The sequence below is a fragment of the Camelus ferus genome, chromosome 32, assembly GCF_009834535.1.
Source record: "Camelus ferus isolate YT-003-E chromosome 32, BCGSAC_Cfer_1.0, whole genome shotgun sequence".
Lineage (NCBI taxonomy): Eukaryota > Metazoa > Chordata > Mammalia > Artiodactyla > Camelidae > Camelus > Camelus ferus.
Genome location: NC_045727.1, coordinates 5,383,396 through 5,398,671, shown reverse-complemented (window position 1 = coordinate 5,398,671; position 15,276 = coordinate 5,383,396). Strand labels below are relative to the sequence as shown.

The 15,276-nt window shown below is 45.0% G+C and overlaps 2 protein-coding genes across 2 annotated transcripts in view; one reads left to right on the top strand and one right to left on the bottom strand.

Annotated features, from left to right (window-relative positions):
- RNF10 (ring finger protein 10) overlaps positions 1-3,388 on the top strand; it is a 29,835-nt gene extending 26,447 nt beyond the window's left edge. Inside the window, exons 15-17 of the mRNA XM_032471462.1 lie at positions 1,885-1,942; positions 2,039-2,197; positions 2,817-3,388. Coding sequence (XP_032327353.1) covers positions 1,885-1,942; positions 2,039-2,197; positions 2,817-2,893 — 294 coding nt within the window. The 3' untranslated portion in view covers positions 2,894-3,388. The remainder of the gene's footprint in view (positions 1-1,884; positions 1,943-2,038; positions 2,198-2,816) is intronic.
- Positions 3,389-4,041: 653 nt separating this feature from the next.
- POP5 (POP5 homolog, ribonuclease P/MRP subunit) lies at positions 4,042-6,753 on the bottom strand. The gene is made up of 5 exons (XM_032471465.1): positions 6,675-6,753; positions 6,435-6,577; positions 5,422-5,571; positions 5,158-5,241; positions 4,042-5,052 (listed from the first exon to the last, which is right to left on the bottom strand). The coding sequence occupies exons 1-5, from the start codon at positions 6,692-6,694 to the stop codon at positions 4,937-4,939; spliced, it is 513 nt and encodes a 170-aa protein (XP_032327356.1). The 5' UTR covers positions 6,695-6,753; the 3' UTR covers positions 4,042-4,936.
- Between the last annotated feature and the right edge of the window lie 8,523 nt (positions 6,754-15,276).

Below are 15,276 nucleotides of genomic sequence, written 5' to 3'. Positions count from 1 at the left end.
ATGGCAGTTTGTTCTGAGAAATAAGCAGGAATTGAACTTTGGTGAGGAGAGTCCTTGAAGTCAAGGAGGATGAAATAATTGTGAGCAATCCTGAAAATGAACTGCTAGGCTTCAGGGGTTATAAGCAAGTGGTTCCCAGGAATTAGGTCAGTGCCTAGGTTGTTTTTTTTTTTTTTTAGCTAGGTTTTACTGCCATTGCTTTTTTCAACTTTATATTTTTAAAAACGTCAAACTTAAAAGGTTGAAAGAATAGTATAATGAACACTCATATCCTTCACCTAGATTCACCAGTGGTTACTATTTTGCTGTATTTACTTTCTCTTTTTTCTGCGTTGAAGATAAGTTACAGACCTCATGAATGACGCTTCACCACTAAATTCTTGGAAAATACATTCCTCCAAAATGATATTCTCCTGTATAACCACAAATATCGGTATCACATCAAAGACATTACCTGATTTAATATTATCTAAGCAAAGATTTCTGTTTTCCCATTTGTCTCAGTATCCTGTATTCTTTTCAGTCAGTCTAATCAAAGATTATTATCTGCATTTAGTTTGTCATCTCTTCAGTTTCCTTTGACCCATAACAGTTCCAACAAGGGGTCGAGGTACAGCTCAGTGGTAGAGTGCATGCTAGGCACAAGGTCCTGGGTTCAATCCCCAGTATCTCCATTAAATAAATAAAAAACCTGATTACCTCACCCCCAAAACAAAACAAAACACCCAGAAAACAAACATAACAGTTTCTCAGGCTTCTGTTTGTTTTTTTGCCTGTGGCATGGATATTTTTGAAGCACCCAGCCCAGTTATTTTATAGATTGTCCTATAGTTTGGATTTGTCTCGTCGTTTCTTTATAAGTGGATTCAGGTTAAACATTTAAACATTTTTGGCAAGAATAAAGTACAGGTGATGTATTTCAATGAACTTCTAAGAGTAAGGTGATTCGGATGTCATGCTGTTAGACCCCAAACTCCCAGGGACCAAAGGAGCAGATCGTCAAAGTGGTGCTCAGTGAAGAATGGTTGTCAGTGAAATCAACATCTGCTGTTTGAACTCATCTTGTGTAACATTGAAGCCTCACTTTGGGACACATACTGTGACAGGCATTCCTACTGGAATCTTGTGGGGCTTGTCTCTTGGTGTTTTTCCAGGAATAAAATTCCCCAGGCTCTGAGTGGCCTCTTGTGTCTGGCAAGTGGGACTTAGAGTGGCCCTCGGCAGTTACAAAGCTGGCCTTGGCCAAGTGAGATGAAAAACTCACTCAGGGGCAGGAGAGATTGTTCTCATTTTATTGTGTACTTGCTGGAATCTAGGCTGTGGCTGGATCTAAAAGTTAATAATTAAGGATCTATTGGAAAAGCAAAGACTAAAAGGTAATTACAAGGGCTGTGGAGCAGTTTCAGGGTAAAGTTAAGTTGCTTTTCATGGCCTTGAATAGCTGAGATTTGATAGCTAGCTGGTTTGTTTTAAAATTGGAGGGTCCTGCACACTCCTTATTCCAAGAGGTTGATGATTTTAGGGGTCTCAAGAACAGTAGGAAAGCCCTGTCAGAAGCAGGGAATGACACAAAGACAAGATTCCCAGCTTGAGAATCTAAGTATGAATCTCTTGTGCTGCCTTTGCAATATTCTTTTCCTGTTTCCTGAGGAATGAAACAGCTCTGGTTTCCCACTTTGTGGGTTTCACTGCCAGTTCCATTGGTCAGGATATCGAGGACATGACCAAAACAATGTGTTAAGGAGAGAAGTATCTAGAAAATCTTTTTTGCAGAGGTGGTAGTTGATTCTTTGTCTCTCTAAGCAGCTAATGTCAAGGCAGAAGTCTGGAAAAGAAAAGGTCATTTACTTAAATTCTTTTTCCCCCCCTTTCCCTCCTTGGCAGATGTTGAGAGTTGGAAAAGCAAAAGCAGATGTGTGGCCCAAAACTGCTCCAAAGAAAGGTGAGAATGGCCTTCTGGTTAAGGGGAAATTTGGCCCCTTTCAGAAAGTAAAAGGCTCTGGAGTTATCTGCAATTTTAACACTGGTATTTTTCTAGATGAAAACAGCTTAGTTCCTCCTGCCCCTGCGGACAGCGATGGCGAGAGTGATAACTCAGACCGTGTTCCTGTGCCCAGTTTCCAGAATTCCTTCAGCCAAGCTATTGAAGCAGCCTTCATGAAACTGGACACGCCAGCTACTTCAGATCCCCTCTCTGGTAAAGGCACAGAAGTGGGGTGCTCAGCTCAGGTGTCATTCCCTCCTGGGTCCAGTGGCAGATGTCACTCATCAGTCGGCACTTTTCCCTCCGACCCTCTCGGCTCACATTCTAGTGTCAACTCACATTGTCAGATATAGCACCCTTTTGCCACTCAGGTAAATCCTTGAGGCCTTGATGTGAAATTCTGAGGAGTTCTTTTTAAACCGTCTTAAGACACAGTGGTGGAGGATAGATTTAAGAATCCTGAGTTGGTGAGGGTGGCTAATGGGTGGAGATAGGCTTGAGGCCCACCCCACTCTGGTGTTCATGACTAGGTGGGAACAACACTGACGTTGATGGTGTGCTTCCCGTATGCCTAGCATTGTGTTAATTTTATTCTCCCAATACCCATATTAAAATGGGTATAACTCACATCACAGACGAGAAACTGGTCTAGGGATGTAAGTGCCGTGCCTGCAGACAGAGGCTCAGGGTACGGAAGGACTGGTATCTGAATCCAGACAGTCCAGCTCCAGAGCGTGCACTTCTAACTGCCTCTCTGACTCTCAGTAATGAAAACTGGCCGGGAGACAAGAGGATGGCATTCTAAGCTAAGCTCTTTCTGTTTTCTGTTTAGAAGAGAAAGGAGGAAAGAAAAGGAAAAAACAGAAACAGAAGCTCCTGTTCAGCACCTCAGTCGTCCACACTAAGTGACACTACTGGCCCAGGCTACCTTCTCCATCTGGTTTTCTTTTTTTGTGCGCTTTTGTTTTGCTGCTGTAATTTTTAAGTATTTGAGTTTGAACAGATTAGCTCTGGGGGGAGGGGGTTTCCACAGTGTGAGGGGGAACCAAGAAAATTTTAAATGCAGTGTATTTTCCAGCTTCCCATCTTTACACCAAAATAAAGTATTGACACGCACAAGAGATCTCTTCCTGCCAAGGTTTTTAGTTTGTTGCCAGGTTAGTCTTTTTGACCCACGTGTAATTAGTTTTTCTCAACTCAGAGTAAGTTTGAGTCCCTCCAGCATCCCTTGGAGCAGCCTAGCCCAGCCCAGAGTGTTCAGTGCTCTGCTGTGACATCATGTGTGAGAGCATCACGCTTTCAGCACACCTTATTGGCGTGTCTTTTAAACACATTTGGATCTTTTCTATCTGTTCCATTCTCTTGTTAAAGAAACAGGGATGGGAATAAAATGGATTTAGGACACCCAGCTTGAATTGCAGTTTTTCTTCTGACAAAAGCCAGGCTGTGGTGTCAGATCTGGGTTGCACTAGCATGTGTGATGGTGGACAGTTCTGCCTCCTAATGTGGCTTCTGTTTGGCAAGGAAAGCTGTAACTGTCACTGACTAAGGAAGCCCTGGCAACCTTTAGATCAAGCTTGTTTCAAGAGACAGTGGCCTGAATTATAGGAACAGAGGAGTCTGTCACACCAGGAGGCAGAGCAGGACAGGTTCAAAGAGCAGTGTGGGTTGCCCACTGCCTCCCTGTTTTCTAGAGTAGTTTTATGCATTGGTTTGAGCTGAATTTGAGTGATGTGAGTTATTTTGTTGCTTAATAAAGTGACCTCTAGGTGTAATAGAATATGAAGGCAAATAGTTGCAATAAATCACTTGCACAAGCATTGTGAGCTTTCTGGTTTCTTTAAGATTATTATAGGTCAGCTAGATGTACAATACTTTAAGTTAAAGTAACAGCTTTCGTGAGCTTGAGCAACTCTGCTCCCCTGGAGTAATGCCTTTCCTAGTGTCAGGCCTAAAGGGTTCTCAAGCTGGGCTTCGCTCTAACTTGCCATTCTTAAAGGGAAGAGGTTCAGAAGTCCTGGGTCAGGAACTCTCCTGGGTAGATGAGGGGGCACGTGAAGCAAAAATTACAAATCTTTATTGAATGTGTAAGAGAAAGAGACTTTGAGTGACATCCATTTTTTTGAGGAGAAAATTGATATTCAAAATGTCTTTTACTTTAAGTAGCAGATCAAAACTGATCCCAAGTCTCTGGTCCCTCCTGATTCCTGTGGATATGGCAGTCTCGCCTGCCTCAGGTGCCAGGCCAGTACAAGGCAGCAGGGGAGGGTAGAACTGCAGAAAACTGCCACAGGCTGGCAGCTGCTGCTTGGCTGTGTAATAACGAGGTCAGGTGAGGGTAGTTTTTTTCCTGACTCAGGAGTGCAAGAACTGCATTTTTGTCAGGTTACCTGATTAAATATTGGCGAGGTAGCCGGTATTTTTAAGGTCGAATGGGTAAGTATTGAGACCAGCTACAGATCTGTGCCAGTTTAGCTGCTGTGTCTCACTAAAACTGCTACTACTCTAAAAAATCTGGCTGGCTTAGGGCCCGTCCCAGGGGCTGGGGGTACAGGGTCTCAACTGTGAGGCTTGCATCTAGTACCACATAGAGAGCCGGTCTTTTCACCAAGGCTAGGGGTAGACTTGGCCAAGCATGAACTTCATTCATATGCAGGCTAAATGCTACAGAAGCCAAATACATTTATTAAACCTGCTCTCAGCCAGGCAAATAGATACAAAGATGTCTATAACTATAGGGGGTTCACAACCTGCAGAACCACTTAACCAGGCAATGGTGGGTAAAGGTGTCTTCAGTTAGTTTTAAGCAAATAAGCCCTTTCTGAACTGGTAACTTGACTTCTGGTCACTAGTCCTTCAGTTTGAGAATTGTAGAAGACGCTGCTGCCTTCTAGAACGTCCTGTTGCAAGAAGTGGACCCCGAGGCTTGGGCACAGTGCAGCCTGCAGAGGTTCACTCCATTGCCCCAGCAGCCTCCTCACCACCACTATCTGAAAGCTCCTCCCCAGCTGATTCCTCCTCCAGGAAACAGCTTCTTGTGACAGACTTCTGGATAGCTTCCCGCTCTCCTGGAGAAAGAACACGGGTGATTAAAGACGTCTTTGGGAGTGACCTCATTCAGCGGGAGGAGGAGGCAGGCAGTGCTCAGTAGGCACTGGGCTAGTGTGGCTCACCTTCATCAGTGCAGTTCTGCAACAAGATCAACAGCTGTCTCCTGTTGTACTGAATCAGGAACTTCTGACATGTTCTAATTGTACCTGGCACATGAAAGAGCTTTGTGGTCAGCTTGTGAAAGGTATCTGCCTCAAAGTCGTTCCGAGCTAAGGAAAGGTATCTTGTTCTTGGGAGGAGAGCAGGAAGACCTACCCACTACTAGAGACTGAACTCTGAACCTATTACCTATTGGAAACCAGTGGCCACATCACATGGACCCCTACCTCCGACATGTAAGGTGTTGAGGAAACACGGGTAACGGTGTCCTTTGTTCTCCAAGCATGTGATGAAGGGAAGAGCTGACCACACCAGTCGGTAGAATTCCTTTCGGCATCGAAGTAGCACTATTCCGGTATAGGCATTGAGATATCGCACTACAGTGAGGAAAAAAAAAAAGATCATTTTGGGAAACTTTGGATTCCCAGGAGAAGATTTAAAACCTTAGGGTAACTGAGAGGCATGTGCCAGAGACTATTGAAGGCTGTGGGACTTGGGATGCATCACTGAGTAAAATCTGATTCCTGAAGGCAAAACAAAATTTACCAAAGACCTTTATGGAAGAAGGATAAACATCATCCAGTGCCTTGCAAGCCGCTCAGAACTGATGAATAAATTTAGAGTTTAAAATGCTCTTCTAACCCACTGACTAGTCAATACACTTGACTGAAAAACAAATCGTTCTGCATCTGGGCTACGTAGGTTCTTGTAGCAGCCAGTTGAGTCTCACCTGACATAGGAGAGTTGTGCCTGTGTGCACTGTCTCCTCCAGGATTCAGTTTCCGGCATATGGTAGAAGAGGGAATGAATTTAGATAGTGTGGCTGTCGAGAGGGCCACTTGCGTTTATATACACACATACCTTTTTTTTTTTTTTAATTTTCAGGAGTAATTTTGACTTATTTTTTCCATATGATGTCAATGTAACCAGGCAAATAATTTACTCAGAACTATACAGGGCTAACCTTATTTGACTCTCACCATCCTATTAAATCAATCACAACCCCCAATATACACATATCAAACAGGTACAGGGGATTCTTGCCCAAAGTACCATTGCCTGCTGCTCTCGGCTCTCCACCTAATTTTGGACACGCCCAGACCTCGGGCTCAGGGTCCGAGACGCCTAAAGAGGACGACTTCTTACAGGGGATGATGCACAGGGCTTGACAGCTCGTGCCCCTTCCTTCTCTCCCCGCCCTTTGGCCCCCGCCCCGCCCAGTTCCACGGCACCCTCGCACCTGCGAAGCCGATGGAGCACGCAGCCGCGCCGAAAGTGCCGTGCACGCGGGCGATCGTGTCCCGTACCAGGCCGCCCAGCACTCGATCCTCCAGACTCAGGCGGCAGCGGGGGTCGTCCGACACCACTTCGCAGAGTAGGTACCTGCGGCGGGCGAGAGGGAGATGAAGGCGGGGTCGGGGTCGGGGCCGGGGTCGGGGCCGGGGCCAGGGCCGCCGGAACTGGGCAAGAAGCTGCTTACCTGTGTTTGAACCGCACCATGGCCGCCTCCGCGTTCAGCGGCCCGATGAGCAAACCGGAAATCTGCCTTCTAGCGGGCGGCCAATGGGAAGTTGGCCTAGCAGCCATTCAGAGAGGGAGGCGGAGCTAGAGTGTAGGAGGAGCCCCGTGTCAGTATCCGGGCTCCGCCCTTCTCAGCTTGCGGAGCGCGCACGTCCTGCTCAGACCCACGGTCATTTAACTTGGGGGCTGAGCTCCACTTGTGTCTGTGACGGGTGGGTTGTGACCCGCGCCGGAGTTTGCAATACTGTGTAGGACGCAGATGCTCGGCATTTGGAGTCTCCGGGACGTTTACCTTCTATTACCTTGTGACACAGTCATGTGTGCACTTAACATTTTCTCTCCAAACTGGACAGTGGAAGTTTTGAGGGCAAGACGTTGCCCTAACAGACCAGGGATTGACACAGGGGAAACTGGACCCTTATTTTTAGTTTATAGCTCGGTTTAATCAAGTAATTATTTTAAATTTTAAATTGAAGTACAGTTGATTTATAATTTGCATTAGTTTCAGGTGTACAGCAAAGTCATTCAGACATATATATATATTTTTTCATCATTATGGGTTATTACAAGATATTGAATACAGTTCCCTGTGCTATACAATAAATCCTTGTTGTTTATCTGTTTTATATATAGTGGTGGGTATCTGTTAATCCCATACTCCTAATTTATCCCTCCCCACCCCCTTTCCCCTTTGGTAACCATAAGTTTGTTTTCTGTCTGTGTGTTTGTTTTGTAAATAAATTCATTTGTGAATTCATTGTAAATAGTGCTGCTTGAACATTGGGGTTCATGTATCTTTTTGAATTAGAGTTTTCATCTTTTCTGGATGTATGCCAAGAAGTGAGATTGCTGGATCATATAGTAGCTCTATTTTCAATTTTTAAAGGATCCTCCATAGTGGCTGCACCAATTTACATTCCCACCAACAGTGTAGGAGGTTTCCCTTTTCTCTACACCCTCCCCAGAGTTTATTATTTGTAGACTTGTTAATGGTGGCCATTCTGACTGGTGTGAAGTGATTCCTCATTGTGGTTCTTTTTTCCAATTTTTTTAATAGTTTAAAAAATTTTTTTTAATTGAAGTACAGTCAACTACAATGTGTCAATCTCTGGTGTACAGCGCAATGCCCTAGTCATGCATATACATACATATATTCGTTTTCATATTTTTTCCATTAAAAGTTATTACAAGAAATTGAACATAGTTCCCTGTGCTATACAAAAGAAACTTTTTAAAAATCTATTTTTTTTATATATAGTGGCTAACATTTGTAAATCTCAAACTCCCAAATTTAATCCCTCCCTCCCCCTTTCCCCGGTAACCATAAGACTGTTTACTAGGTCAGCCAATCTATTTCTGTTTTGTAGATGAGTTCATAGTGTCCTCCCCCCCCCTTTTTTTTAAAGATTCCACACATGAGTGATATTATTTGGTATTTTTCTTTCTCTTTCTGGCTTACTTCACTTAGAATGACATTCTCCAGCTCCATCCATGTTGCTACAAATGGCATTATTTTATTCTTTTTTATGTCAGAGTAGTATTCCATTGTATAAATACACCACAACTTCTTTATCCAGTCATCTGTCAATGGACATTTAGGTTGGTTCCATTCATTGTAGTTTTGATTTTTATTTCTCTAAAAATTAGCGATGTTAAGCATCTTTTCATGTGCCTGTTGGCCATCTGTATGTCTTCCTTGGAGAAATGTCTATTTTGGGCTTCTGCCTATTTTTTGACTGGGTTGTTTTTTGCTATTGAATTGTATGAGCTGTTAGTATATTTTGGAAATGAACCCTTTGTCAGTTACATTTTCTTCCATTCTCTAGGTTATCTTTTTATTTTGTTTATGGTTTCTTTTGCTGTGCATAAGCTTTTAAGTTTGATTAGGTCCCATTTTAAAATTCTGGTTTTATTTCTTTTGCCTTGGGAGACTGATCTAAGAAAATATTGTTACAATTTATGTCAGAGAATGTTTTGCCTGTGTTCTCTTCCAGGAGTTTTATGATGTCATGTCTTATATTCAGGAGGTCTTTTCTTTTTAATTTTTCCCTATGGCCAAATATATTATTACTATTTGTGCCTTTCAACAATCTTATGGAGTCAGGTGTACTGTCTCATTTTTTGTTTGCAAGAACAATCCGTGGTCATTTTATTTTCTATTTTTTAAAACAGGAATACACAAAGAACCAAATAAAAATAAATTATAATTCCAGCACTGGGAGAGAACAATTTATCATGTAGTGAGTTTTTTCCTGTCATTTTTCCTCCTGTGCCAGTGGTTTTTAAGTGAGCTCCAGGAACCACTGGGTTTTCTGAGACTCTTTCAGGGAGTCCCCAAGGTCAAATTACTTTCGCAATAATACTAAGATGTTATTTGCCATTTTCACTCTCTCAGAGTGGACAGTGAAGTTCTCCAGAGGCCATGTGATGTGTGCTAACATTATTGCTCTGACAGCTAACAGAATTGTGTATTGTGTTTCCAACATGTCTCAGTTTTAATAAACATAGTATCAATATATTCCAAAAAGCTAAAGCTCTGTGGGATCCTCAATAATTTAATAAGGCTGAAAAGGGGTCCTGAGACAAAAAAGTATGAGATGAGGACTACTGCCAGATGTTAAATTGTATTTGTCCTTTTATTTTCTTTTAAAGAATAAGATCATACTGTTTAGTACTTTTTTTTCTGCTTAAATATCTTTAAAAAAAACTGTCTTAATGAGGCATAAACATACGTAAAGTGCATGTTAAGTGTACAGCTCAATGAATTTTTACATATAGACTTTTGTAACCACTGCTCAGATTAAGAGATAGAGCATTTCCAGGGCCCAAGAAGGTTCCTATGCCCTCTCCTCAGTCAGAAACCTTCCCAGATGTAGTCTATTCTGACATCTTTCATGATAGATTAGGTCTGCCTGTTCTTGAAATTTATATAAATATAAATATCCAACAGCGTGTGTGTGTGTGTCTGGCTCCTTTCTCTCAACATAATGTCTGTGAGTTTCATTCTTGTTATTTGACTATATTTTCTTTTTCTCTTTTTTTTTTTTTGGCAGGGAGAGGTAACTAGGTTTGTTTGTTTGTTATTTATTTATTTACTTACTTATTTGGAGGTACTGGGAATTGAACCCAGGACCTTGTGCATGCTGAGTATGCACGCTACCACTGAGCTATACCCTCCCCTGACTATATTTTCATGTCAGCTGTTCTACAAGGTTATTTTTCAGCTGCCCCAGACAGCATTGTTTGGATGTGCCACTGCTAAACTGGTCAATATTCCCATGATGGATGTCCAAATCTGTTCCAGATTTCCTTGTTATTCCCAGCACTTTGATGCCCAGCCTTGCAACTAGCTCTTTATACCCATCGCTGACTATTTGTAGTCAAGGACTTGGCTGGCTCTGTAAGGTCCATGAAGGGAAGCAGTCTTCACCAGTTATTTGCAAGATTTAGAATGAGTTCTCAATTTTCCCATCTCTCTCTCTTCAACACCTTAAAGGAGGGATGCTTTTAGGGAGCTGTTAACATTGTAAAAAAAAATTTTTTTTAATAAATGAGGGATGCTGAGGAGGGAGAACAGTGGCCCTGCTGAGGGACCAGTGTTTTTTTTTCTCCTCACCCAGGAACCTCATTATCCAAAAAACGGTCTTGCCAGTGTCCTCCTTTGGCCAGCAGGGGGCGTCAGAGGCTCGTAGTGCGAGAAAGTCTCCTTTGAGCTTCCCCTCCCCCTCCCATCTCTGAAATAACTCCCCTAACACCCGGCCCATTTTACAGATGCATTTGGGGCTGTGACCAAAATCACACATCCAGGAAGGAGCAGGATTAGAATTTGAATCTCCGGCCATCCGACTCCGAGGCAGATGTGGGTTAGATCTTCTTTCCGTCGTTTACTAGCCACTTGCTGTCGGGGCGGTTAATTCTCCTCTCCAGATCTCAGTTTCCTCGTCTGTGCAATAGGATAATAATGGTTCCTCCCTCATGGGTCCAAAGGAGATTTAAACATGATAACGTGGGCAACCCCCTGGCACAGTGAATGCACAGTAAATGATGTTCTGAGTGAATGATTCAGTGCTCCTCCCCTCCTCGGACCAGACCCGGCCCCCTGCCTGCCGGCCCTGCGAGGGTGCAGTTGCTGGCCCGGCGGGCGGCCGGGGTGGGCGGTGCCGGCGGCGCAGCCCGCTCCCCGCGGTAATTAGCCTGTGTGGGCTCCCGCTCCGCCAGCCGCTAATTACACGTCTCGTAATGAGGCCGGCGGCTGTTTGCAATCACCCGGGTCCCTGTCGCGCGGCGCGGGAGGCCGCGGGGGAATCCGCCCGCGCGGGCGCGGACGGTGGCTGCCTCCCGGGCCGCGAGACCCGCTGGGCGGCGGCGGGCGTGTGTCCCGAACGCGGCGCCCGGCTCACCGTCAGTCGCTTCGAGCTATCATCACCCCACTTCCAGCTGCGGAAGGGGGCTGCGGCTCTGAGAGGCGAGCTTACACAGGCGCAAAGCTCACGCTGCAAGAGTCTAATCCTGATCTCTGCCCCCGAGCCTGTGCTCTCAACTGATTCAGGTACCGCCTGGATCAATGCGGGATTTGCTGTTGCAAATCTCGGAGTGGGTCTCAGATCAGATAAACGGAGGAATGGGGGAATGGGAGGGATGGGAGGTGGATGGGAAACTGCCTTTGATCTCTTCCTCTCCTTCCCATCGGAGGGTTCCCACCCTCAATTCGCCCTTTTGGATCAGACACGAAACCGAGTATCAGCTCCAGTGAGGCCTTTAAGGCTTCCTCGGAAACATAAATCACGCAACCCATTTCACAGACGGAAATCTGGAGATTCCCTAAGAGGTGATTGGGGCAACTGCTAAAATGCTCCCATAAGGTGAGGGAGAGTGGGAAGCTACAACTTTGTACTTTTTCCCCAGGGTTTTCTAGGGAGGGATCCAGAGTAGCTGTCTTTCTTCTTCATCTTTGTCCTGGGCTCCCATTCATTAAAGCTCTCACTATGTGCCAGGCACTGTACTGAGCATTTCATGTATTTGACTTCATTTAGTCCTCACAACAACCCCATGAAGATGGGTCCCATTATTCTCAGGGAAATGGCTTGCCCAAAGTCACACAGTAATCACAGCAAAGACCTTTTGTCTTACCCCCTAAACCTGTGTCCTTGACTCCTTGCTCTCACTTCCTCCGGGACACCTGGGACTTAGAAGGATGTTCAAAGAAGGCATACGCAGTTGGCCTCCTGAAGTGCCTTTGGCATCCAAAGGGTCCCGCTCAGAGCTTGAATGCTGCAATGGCGGATGGTGCCAAAGGAAAAGGGTTCAGCTTCAGCATTTTGTTTAGCAGCCGTTGGTCATTAGGGGCTCCTGCTCCTCTAATCCAGTCCATCAATTCCCTATAAAACCTTTATGGGGACAATCTGGATAAAATTAAACCCTCCATCTGCCTGGCCAGGGGCCTGGGGAGCTGTTGCATCCTCCAGGTTACTGGGGCAGGCATGGCCCTCCCTGGACCTCAGAGACAGAACATCACACATCTTGCTTCTCCCACATCCTCACTGCCTTGTGGACCTCTTTTCCTCTTCCCTGCCTGCTGCGAGGATTTGCTCATCCCCAAATTAACTGAAATTACAAGGGCACTACTGTTTGACCCAGAAATTTCTCCGCCAGGAACTTACCCCACAGAGATTCTTGCACTTGTGCCTGATGACAAGTGGACAAGGATGTGTCTTGCAGCATTGTTTGTGACAGCAAAATTCTACCCCAGTGTCTGCCAGAAAGGATCCAGTGTTTGTGTGTATTTATTGGATAACCATGTGCCAGAGAATTTACTAAATGCTTTACATAGATTGCCGTTTAATCCTCACAATTATATAAAGTAGGTACTTAGTTTTATTAACCCCATTTTACAGATGAGGAAACTGAGGCTCAGAAAGACTAAGTAACTTGCCCAAGCTTCACATAGCTGATAAGCAGCAGGGCCAGGATTTGGACCAGGCAGTCCTTGTCCTTAACCACCATCCTACTCAGTTTCTCTGTCTTTACGTGCACAGAAAATTTCCAGAAGATGACACAAAAGCTTTGACGGTGGTTACCTCTGGGGAGAGGAATTAAAGGTGTGAAGTAGGAGGGGGACCTCACTTTTTACTGCATCCCCTTTTGTACCACATTATTATTTTTTATTTTTTTAAACATTTTTTATTGATTTATAATCATTTTACAATGTTGTGTCAAATTCCAGTGTAGAGCACAATTTTTCAGTTATACATGGACGTATATATATTCATTGTCACATTTTTTTCTCTGTGAGCTACCATAAGATCTTGTATATATTTCCCTGTGCTATACAGTATAATCTTGTTTATCTATTCTACAATTTTGAAATCCCAGTCTGTCCCTTCCTACCCCCTGCCCCCTTGGCAACCACAAGTGTGAATTCTATGTCTGTAAGTCTATTTCTTTTCTGTATTTATGCTTTGTTTCTTTGTTTTTTTGTTTTTTTGTTTTTTTTTAGATTCCACATATGAGTGATCTCATATAGTATTTTTCTTTCTCTTTCTGACTTACTTCACTTAGAATGACATTGTCCAGGAGCATCCATGTTGCTGCAAATGGTGTTATGTTGTCGGTTTTTATGGCTGAGTAGTATTCCATTGTATAAATATACCACATCTTCTTTATCCAGTCATCTGTTGATGGACATTTAGGCTGTTTCCATGTCTTGGCTACTGTAAATAGTGCTGCTATGAACATTGGGGTGCAAGTGTCGTTTTGAAGTAGGGTTCCTTCTGGATATGTGCCTAGGAGCGGGATTCCTGGGTCATATGTGTACCACATTATTTTACCATGTGCAGATGTTAGTTTCATAATTTAGAGGAGTTATTGAGCCCCAGTTCCCAAAATATGTTATTACTCATCTGTACCTCAGCCCTGGAAGTACACACTACCATGATCCCCATGTTGCAGGTAAGGAAGCTAAGCTCACTGAGGTGGTCTTGCTGGGCCACCTGATTAGGGAAGGGCCGGCAAGGGGGAGACTGACTCTCAAGCCAGTGCTCCTCTCCTAATTTATCTTAGCCTCCTGGGCTTAGAAGTTTCAGAGGGGAGAAAAGTAATTAAAAGCATGGACTCTAGAGCCAGCTCACCTGGGTTCAAGTCCTGACTCATTCACATGCCAGCTGTGTGACCTTGGCCAAGTCACTTCCCCTCTCTGAACCTCAGTTTCCTCTCTGTGAGAATTAAATGACTTACCTCCATGTCAAGTGCTTAGAACAGGGCCTGTCTCATCATGAACGCTCAAGAAATGTTGGGTATTTTTGTATGTTGTCCTGAATGCTGTCTCCCCCAATTTCAAGCTCAGAGCCATTCCGTCTCCCAGCTGGTGGGTTCCGTTGTGGCTGCAGGGGAAAGTCCCAGCCCACCCTGTGCTCCAGCCTCCAGCAAGTCCTTTGGAACCTATTCTCCTGGGTGATCCCACTGTGGTGGCTGTGATCGGGATTGATCACATCGCCAGAGCTGGAAAAACGGGCAGAGCCGCAGGGCTGGTGTGGCCCAGATCCAGGGCGAGGCTGCGACGGGCGGCCTCCCAGTTCGGGATGTTCCCAGCGCCTTCCCACCGCTCATGCTTGGAGGGAGAAGGGTCTCAAAATAGCTGTTGCTTCCCCAGCACGGCGCTAGGCCAGGGACAGGAATAGACATCTGGGGGTGGCCGCCTCAGCTTCCCTCAGGAGCCCTGGGGGGCCAGGAATAGGCAGAGGCCAGACTCCCCCTAATGTGCTGGGGGGAGATGGTGCAGCTGTCAATATGTAGTGACCCACCTGTGACAGTCCAGCTCATGCAAGGTGTTGCCCCAGCTGGGCTGCGTGTTCAGCAGGTCACCGGCACTGGCCAGATACTGTCCAGGGCCTGGATTCTTAGGGCAATAGGGAGTGCCCTTCAGCACTGGCCCCTACCATCCTCTCTTGGCCAGCGAGGAAACTGAGGCCTAGAGAGGGGTTTACAGGCTTAAGATCACAACGCTGGTTAGAAGCCAAGCTAGAAAGAGAGGCAGGCCTTGGGACTTTGAGAGGCTTAACAGGGTGGTGGTTAGAGGATTAAAGGACTCAGACTATACACGTTCAAATCCAGCCTCCATTACTTATGACCTGCATACTCCCGGGCCTCAATTCCATACCTGTAAAATGGGCACAATAATAGCACCTACTTCCTTTAGAGTTTATGAAGATTGAATGAATCTTGAAACGTGTGGCTATTATGATTGTTACTATTTTCTTACCAGATTTCTCATTCATTCATAAGGCATTGGCTGGACACCTGCCGTCTGCTGGGCACTGTGCTGGGCCTGGGTCAGTGTATCTCAGTGTGGCAAGAAGAGATTGGTTGACATTTCAGGGAAGTTGCCATGTGCCAGCTACTCTGCAAAGCATTTTTACCTACATTGTCTCATTTATTCCTCATGATAGCCTATGAGATGCCATTCCCTTGCCCTATTTGACAGCTGAAGGAGTGAGTCTCAGAGAGGTGAAGTCACTCCTCTAGGGTCACACAGCCAGGAGGTAGCAGAGCCAGGACTTGAAACC

Coding starts and splice junctions, on each gene's coding strand:
- POP5 (XM_032471465.1), bottom strand. CDS start 6,694: ATGGTGCGGTTCAAACACAG. Junction 5,242..5,421: donor CAACACCTTACATGTCGGAG/GTAGGGGTCCAT, acceptor TTCATGTGCCAG/GTACAATTAGAACATGTCAG. Junction 5,053..5,157: donor GCAGAACTGCACTGATGAAG/GTGAGCCACACT, acceptor TTCTTTCTCCAG/GAGAGCGGGAAGCTATCCAG.